Source organism: Acanthisitta chloris, unplaced genomic scaffold (genome assembly GCF_000695815.1).
Source record: "Acanthisitta chloris isolate BGI_N310 unplaced genomic scaffold, ASM69581v1 scaffold18943, whole genome shotgun sequence".
Lineage (NCBI taxonomy): Eukaryota > Metazoa > Chordata > Aves > Passeriformes > Acanthisittidae > Acanthisitta > Acanthisitta chloris.
The window spans coordinates 8,711-16,811 of record NW_008665643.1 but is presented as its reverse complement, the minus strand read 5'-3'; the positions used below and the strand labels follow the sequence as shown (position 1 = coordinate 16,811).

Here is an 8,101-nt window from a genome sequence, read left to right as displayed (position 1 = left end):
GTAAGATGGCGTCAGGCTTTAGCATAACTCTCTCATGTCAATGTGTCCTTGTTCTTCTAGCCATTCTTCCACAACTGGTAAGGGCTGAGATTGTCTCATGAAGGTGATTTTTGGTTTTGAATAGCCCAAGGAGAAAAGACTTTGGGGGTGGAGAAAAAAGAAGGGGATAAAAACCCAAGGAGAAAAGACTACAGAGATCTTTCCATTCCATTATCTGTATCCCAGGGAAGGCCATCCATGTATTAACACTGTCCAGTCAGGGGGACTTCCAGGGGAAATTTAGGGCATTTGTAAGAATTTTGCTTCAAAGAGAAACTTTAATGACTGCAAAAGGATAAAGAGTTTATGTTCATCCTACAGTAAGGCTTTCCTGCTGTTTCCCAACGGAGAAGGAATGTCAACTGCTGTTACACAGCTCCAGCAGGACCAAAGATGTCCTGTAAGGTACCAACCTATAAAACGAGAGGAAAAGAAGCTGAATGACAGGGTAATTGCAGCACTAGGACAGAATCACTTGTGCAACAAGCATTCCAGAAAGAAGGAGAAGCAGTTTGTATTGCATCAGCTCGTTCTTCCTTGGAATTCTGATGGTACTATACTCACCTCTAAGAGTGCTCCTGGAAAATAGCACTGCTTGGCAGACCAGGTTGGATTGTTTTTGTAGCAGCATATAATGCCAGATATATATATATATACTTTATAACCCTTTATATTTTTGTTTATAAGGGAGGTTAATTTTCAAGATGACACCTCATGGTAGCTGCACCCAGATGTGACTGTCCTGAAGTAATTATCTCCCCTGCGCATTACTTGTAGTAAGGCTGTAGTATGGTCCTGCTAAGCCTAGTGCATGCCCAAACCTTGGGGGTAACCCTGCTGCTCCCAGGAAAGGGAGTGTCAGGAGTGGATGGTGCTGGAAAACCAAGCTCTCTGTGGGTAATGCAGCTCTGTGACTCATCTATGCCATGTGCTCAAAGTCTCTGAAATTAAGAACTGATATTTTTAGTCCTGTTCTGGTGACATACAGAGAAATTATCCCTCTCTTAGTAACTAATGAACTTCTCTGATCAGAGGACTTGGGTTGCTTCATGGTGATTTGTAGCAAAATCCCCACTGATCTATTGAACAACAATGGCCTCGCTGTTCACTTTCAACAGGAATATTGTGCTCTGTGGTTTGCAGCACTTGGCAGGTGAGGCTGATAATTACCTCAACTTCTACCTGCAACACTGACAACTGTGAAGTATTAATCCTTAACACACTAAGAATGAAGGTTACATTGACATGAGCAGTTTCCTTCTCTCCAACTTGAGTTACATGTTTTGTACCATGTAACTGAAGGGATTTATGAAAAGCACCATTCCCACTTTAACTTTTCCCACTTGGCTACAGTTACAAAGAGCTGCTGGGTCTGCTGCCACCCACACAGTGGTGGTGCTGGTGGCCAGGGAAGGGCATGTCATGCCTGTGGTGGCAGCAGGTGAGGACATCAGCCCTCAGTCCCTTGCAGACCGTGTTTAGAGGGAACCTCACCTCCCTGCCCTGACCCCAGTATTCCTCCCAAATCCAGCTGTGGTGAACCTCTGGATTTGTGATAAGTGAAACCTGAAGCTGATCTTCATTTCTGATCAAGAGAACCTGATGTTGACTTAGCTGTTCCTGAAGGTTCTGTTGTAAAACAGCAGAAGAGCAGGAACCACCTCAGGTTTTAACCTGCTAATGGAATTGTGTCTGATTCCACATAGCATTTATGAGTTGGATCTTTCACAGAAGTCCTTGCTGAGGAAAGAGCCCCAGAGCAGCACAGAGACCTCAGAAGACACCCACCTTCTCCCAGTGCATCATACCTTATTGCTGCTGGGAGCATCCAGGTCCTGCAGCTGCCACACACCCACTTTCCCAGAGCTGTCTCCCACAAGCAGGCAGTCAGTGTTCTTGGCAAAGAGGACTGATGTGAGTTTGGCTTTTGGACTGACAGAGCGAGAGATCACAGGGTTGAAGCTGTAACCCAGATGAGGCAAGAATTAATGGTACTGTGCATTTACCTGAGAGCATTGGGCTGTCAGCCGTGCAGCCTCAGAAATGCTGCACAGGTCACTTCTTGTGTTCTAGGTTAACTAAAAATCTAACAAGTGGGGCAGTGGTTTGTTTGGGCTCTGCCAGAACAAAAAGCCCAGCTGCTATTAACTCAGATCATAGAATGCTGAGGGGTTGGAATGGACCTTAGAGATGACCCAGCCTCAACCCCCTGCCCTGGGCAGGGACACCTCCCACCAGAGCAGGTTGCTCAAGGCTTTAGCCAACCTGGGTGTGAACACTGCCAGGGCTGGGGCAGCCACAGCTTCTCTGGGCTTGTTCTAGTGTCTGACCATAGATCTCCTGATTGCCTAAAATCTGTCCTGTTGCCCAATGTTTGGGTGATTAATACGTTTGGTGGTTAATATGTTTATTGTATGCATGTTTTGTTTTAAGCTGCAGGAGGGTGTGATGAGCCTCTGGATCCATCATGGGCTTCACACTGTCAGTGATGCTAAATCAGACCAGCTGTACAAAGCCACAGGTAACTCAGCCACACAGGAGATGTGCACAGGAATGGGAGAACATGAGAGGTATCTAAAGCCATTGTACCTTTATAAAAGCAGCTCAGTTTTGATGTTTTTCAACTATGGTAGTGGTAGGATCTATGATTTCTGCAGGGGGGTGAAAAGCAGTTTTCTCCTTTCTCAGCTCCATGAGGCATCCAGCTCCTCTTTTGACCCCAACTCTGATAGCTACCATCTGCCTTTACAAAATGAGTACTTCAAAATGCAAAGCTTTCAAGTAGCAGGAAGCACAGGGTGTGGAGCTGTCATGGTCTGCTAACAGTTCTGATTAGGCAATAATGTGTAGCCTTCATGCCATAAAATTCAGAGTCTCCTTTGAGAAAAGTCACTACTTACATGCTGACGCTCAGATCCCAAATTTCCACTCTCCTCTCATTCACTGCTGCAAAGATGAAAGCTGATTTTGGAGACCACATAATGTCATGGACAAAAGCTGTGGCAGAACTGAAAGTTAGGATAGGTGTCTCTGAGTGCTGGTGCCATAAAATGGTGCTCCAGTCTGCAGAGCAGCTCAGGAACATGTCAGTGCTGGATGGATTCCAAGAGACTTTGTACACAGGACCCTTTGGTGTTGGGGAGAAATAGAAAGGACTTGGTGTTACTGTAGAGCTCCAGAATCTATCCTAGAGCTAACCTGCTTCTCTCTCAGGAGAAAGACTATTTCACTGTACAGAATAATCAGATTTCTGATTGTTTTCTTAAAGTAAAGCAGAACTAAAGCTTTAAACCAATTTATAATACAAGTTTTTAAAAATTACTTTAAAAAATCCTTAGAATGTAGAAAATAATCCTGTCAGACTGTGATGCTTTGTGTTCTGGGAATTCCTTCCTGATATAAAAAGTTTAAGTTTCTTTTGTTGCAGATGTTATGTTTAGTTAATATAAGCAAAGAAACTATTACATTTTGATCTTAATTCAACAGTTTCTGCTGTCACTACATTTCCTGTTTATCACTCACCTTGTGGCCTCTGTATGTGCCCAGAATCTGCTCCTTGCCTGAGCAAGAGCACTGGAGGATGTGGCCCTCATCTGTTCCAGCAAGATAGATATCGGTGTCCTGAAAGAAAGGTAAAAGTAAGCTATTTATCCCTTATCCAGAAGTCTGTGAGGGGCTGGATGAGTTTGGCAGAGTCAGTGGAGAGCAGAGCTGAGGTGGAGCTGTGGTGTGGGGGGTACTGTGGTGCCAGAACACAGCAGATGTGCTTGAATATACTGGGGTGTTTGACTCCTGAAAATCTCAGACTTTCAGCAATCCAGTTTGGAAATAGATGAATTCTTCAAGTCCTTTGTGGAGGAATCAGCTGGATAAAGAGGAGAGGCAGAGCAGCCTCAGTCCTGGACTTGGGAAATGAACACATTCTGAAGGATTTGGCTGACACACAGGGAAACCTTCCCAGGTTGTGCCCAAGGAAATGTGAGTGACATGTCTGAGGTGACAGAACTGTTCATAGGCTTCTTTACCATTTCAGCCATTTGGGAGAAAACTTATTAGCTAAGAAACAATTTGTTTCAGAACTCATATGTTTTAAACACCAGTGCCAGGCAAGTGCATAGAAAAGTAGCTCCACCTGAGCATTACACCTCCACTGCACAGGTTTCCTGGGCAATGCTTTAGCCAGGATGGACTTTCCAAGCATACCTTTGGATGGAAATCAAAGCACATTCCAGCTGCCTGTTGAGATATTGGAGCTTCACTTTTTCCTTCTTTCTCACCTGGTAATTTTTTCTTCTCCCTTTCTGTTCGCCTTAATTTCATCAGATCTGTGTGAACAGCAAGAGCTTTAGTCAAACGGGTGTGTGACAGTGCTGTGAGCTGCTTTGGGGTGCTCAAACAGCTCTTAAACTAGGGTAAAGAATGCCACCTGAGAGCAAACAAAATAGTTTGAGGTGTTATCCCTGTGTGGGGAAATGCTCACCAATGCAATCCAGCCTTTGCTGTATGAGCCACTCAGATATTCGACCATCAGCTGAGATACACATCAGTCTCTCTCTTTTGTCACCTCCTGTTGCACTTCTGTCCTGTTCCACCCACCTCAGCTGCCATATGGGACTTATGTGTCTATTTAAGGATGCACTGGGGCCAAAAATGCACATGGTGAATCATAGATGAACAAACACATACACGAACAAAGACAAGTAAGTCTTTATGACAGAAATGTTTAGATCTTCTCATAATAATAATCTGAACACTTTGATACAAAATACATCATGTACAGTTTCAGAACACTGTCGATGTGCTGACACACCTTACAGTGACACCTGAACCATGATATTCAATCTGCATGTTGCAGCAGAGTGCCTTGGACCTGGGGAGCTGCCTTTAGGGCAAATGTCTCTCTTATTACTCTCCTCTCTCTCTTTTCTTCTTAATTCCTGCTCCCCTCTCACCTACTGTGATGTTCCCTCCATTTTCTCCAGGGGAAATATAGGTTAGATATTAGGCAAAGATTTTCAGTGACCAACAGGTTGCCCAGGGAGGCTGTGACTGCCCCAAACCTGGCAGTGTTCACAGCCAGGTTGGCTAAAGCCTTGAGCAACCTGGTCTGGTGGGTGGGGACTGAATGATCTCTAAGCTCCATTCCAACTCCTTAACATACTATGATTCTATGATTTTTAGCAAGTGGAATGAGGGAGAAAACATCAAAAGCTACCACTGGTCTCCACATAAGATTTATTATCTGGGGCAGGATTGACCTAGTTAGGACATGGAGTATAAATAACACATGGTGGTAACTTGCTGCATTTCCTTAAAGATCCAGAGTTTAGGACTCCTTTGTCTTGCCTTTCCAATGTGTTGTTTGCTCACAAGTTGGGAGGAGATGGGGGATCAGAGCCTCACCTGCTGTCCAGCATTGCGATGTCATTCTGACTCCGAACATCATAGATTGAGACAGATCCATTGGACATTCCAACTGCTAAGAGATATGGGCTTGCCTTGGAGAAATCCAAGGCAGTGACACCATGTTCACACTGGAAAATACGCTCCGGCCACTGACCAGCAGAAAAATGCAAGAGGGGTGTAAGTGAGTTTAATAACTTACCTCAGACTTCTCAACTCTGGGCCCTAAATTGCTCTGCTGGAAAACCCAAGTGCTGGGGACCATAATGACTACTTCTAGGCAAAAAATAGGTCTTGTATTCTAAATGGCTCTGTTTATTTCCCCATGCAACTTATAAAAATCGGAAAATATAAAGATTATGCAGAAATATGACACTGTAAAGTAAGTTGGATGGGCCTAATCCAAGCCAAAGAGCTATCAGGACTGTGGTGACATCAGGGAATCATGAGAGTATTTGATGGTTGTTGAGGTGATAAATAGGCATCAAAGATTTGCTTCTGGGTGACTTAAATTAGTCTGATACACAGTTTTGGCCAAGTGAAGTTTGTAGAAGGAATCAAAGTGAAATTGTGTAATGTGATGGCAGTCAGGTGGTTTTACTGTGACACTTTGTAACTGAGATGTCCAAGGGGTTTTTAATGGCTAGTGTGAAAAGGATCTGTAAAGATATAAATGTTGCCTTTACAAAATTGTGCTGGTTTGGACTGAAATAGAGTTAACTTTCTTCCCAGTGGCTAGTATGGGGCTATGTTTGGGTTTTGTGCAGAACACAGAGTTGATAATGCAGAGATGTTTTTGTTGTTGCTGAGCAGAGCTTACACAGAGTCAAGGCCTTTGCTGCTTTCCATACTGCCACACTGGCAAGGAAGTTGGGGGTGCATGGGAGACTGGGACACAGCTGGGACATGTGACCCAAACTGACCAAAGGGATATTCCATACCATATGACATCATGCTCAGTATATAAGGTGGGAGGAAGAGGGGATGTTTGGAGTGTTTACGTTTGTCTTCCCAAGGAACTGTTATGCATGATGGTCTCTGCTCTCCTGGAGATGGCTGAACACCTCTTGCTTGTGGGAAACAGTGAATGAATTCCCTGATTGCTTTGCTTATGTGTGCAGCTTTTGCTTTCTCCATTAAACTGTCTTTATATCAACCCAGGAGTTTTTCTAGCTTTTACCCTTCTGACTCTCTCCCCCATCCTGTTGGTGGGGTAATGAGCAAGAGGCTGCGTGGTGTTTGGTGGCTGGCTGGGTTTAAACCATGACAGAAACTTACTCTCTTTTTGACAGCGTTGTGAGGAGTTAGATTAGATAATTACAGTTAAAAGGGAAATAAAGCAGAAATAGTATAGAGAGAAATGCACTGAAGGAAAAGCATACTGGCTGCTCCTTACCATAGGGTTCTTCAGTGACCAACAGCAAGCCAAGCCTTTCTTCAGATCCATAAAATCAACTGCTCTGTAACCAACAGCTAAAAGCTCCTGAAAGCACAGATTAACAGAAATATCTCCGTTTAATTTGAATTTCAGGAATATATTTCCAAAAGGTAACTTTGTGTTAACAGTGGCACTCTGGCAAAGTATCACACACAAGTAGAATAACACAGGAGAGGAATGAAGAGACATTGTTCCATAACCATTTCTTAATGGGATACATAAGAATTGCCTCAGTTTTCTCTCTCAGGGTTAGCTATAAAAGTTGCTGCAGTGAGTACCTCAGGCTCCTGACTTTTGGCTCTCTCAAATGGGGTCCAGTGATCTCCTACATTCCTTTCCATAGGCAGTAGTAAAAAACAACAGCAAGACTTTAGCTTCATTTCCCTTCTCCCACACTCAACAAGCAATTTGCAAAACGGTTTCAAACTGGGTGTTCATTTGCCCTGGATTCTAAGACTGAAGTCTCTAAATGTGACCAACTTTATAACATCTGGAGATCTGATGTACTAACAGTGTGAAATGGTCTTTATTTTCTTTCTAGCTTTCTGTTTCTCACCCTCACTTGCTTTTTACCTTCCTTCCATCCATTATTTGTATGGTGGCCAGAAGAGAGCTCTGAAAAATTGACCTTACATGATTCCAAGAGTGGAGATGTCTGAGTGGTTCTCACCTCCACGGAAACCAAATTAAAACTTGGACCAGCTGTTCAGAAATCTGTGCTGTTATTATGTATCTTATTCTTAAAGTCTGATGATTGCTGCTTTTTGGGGGAGATTACAAAGATATGGTGTCTAAACTGTCATGAATAAACTCCATCAGTGGTGATAAAGTTTAGCAATAGAGTTTTAGATTTCTGCTTCCAATCCTATAACAGACCAAGTCTGTTAACATTGTTATTCCCAGGGTAAATTGGAGTAAATAAGTTAAATTCTGGAGCAATTAAAGCTGTTGTGATACATGTGTAAGAAAACCTAGTGCAGCTGTCCAACATGTGGAATCGGGCAGGAAGATTGTTATATCATAGTGTTTTAAGAGGTTGGAATGGAGCTTGGAGATGATCCAGCCCCAACCCCCTGCCCTAGGCAGGGACAACTCCCACCAGAACAGGTTGCTCAAGGCTTTAGCCAACCTGGCTTTGAACACTGCCACGGTTGGGGCAGCCACAGCCTCCCTGGGCAACCTGTGCCAGTGTCTCACCACCCTCACAGGGAAGAATTACGT

The 8,101-nt window shown here is 43.7% G+C and overlaps 1 protein-coding gene across 1 annotated transcript in view; it reads right to left on the bottom strand.

The window, feature by feature from the left end:
* Positions 1 to 407: 407 nt before the first annotated feature.
* The window catches only part of WDR78 (WD repeat domain 78), a gene marked incomplete at its 5' end in the record, with an annotated part of 15,872 nt that continues 8,178 nt past the window's right edge, over positions 408 to 8,101 (bottom strand). Inside the window, 8 exons of the mRNA XM_009071839.1 lie at positions 408 to 452; positions 1,848 to 2,001; positions 2,940 to 3,166; positions 3,562 to 3,660; positions 4,243 to 4,364; positions 4,520 to 4,677; positions 5,443 to 5,594; positions 6,839 to 6,925. Coding sequence (XP_009070087.1) covers positions 408 to 452; positions 1,848 to 2,001; positions 2,940 to 3,166; positions 3,562 to 3,660; positions 4,243 to 4,364; positions 4,520 to 4,677; positions 5,443 to 5,594; positions 6,839 to 6,925 — 1,044 coding nt within the window. The remainder of the gene's footprint in view (positions 453 to 1,847; positions 2,002 to 2,939; positions 3,167 to 3,561; positions 3,661 to 4,242; positions 4,365 to 4,519; positions 4,678 to 5,442; positions 5,595 to 6,838; positions 6,926 to 8,101) is intronic.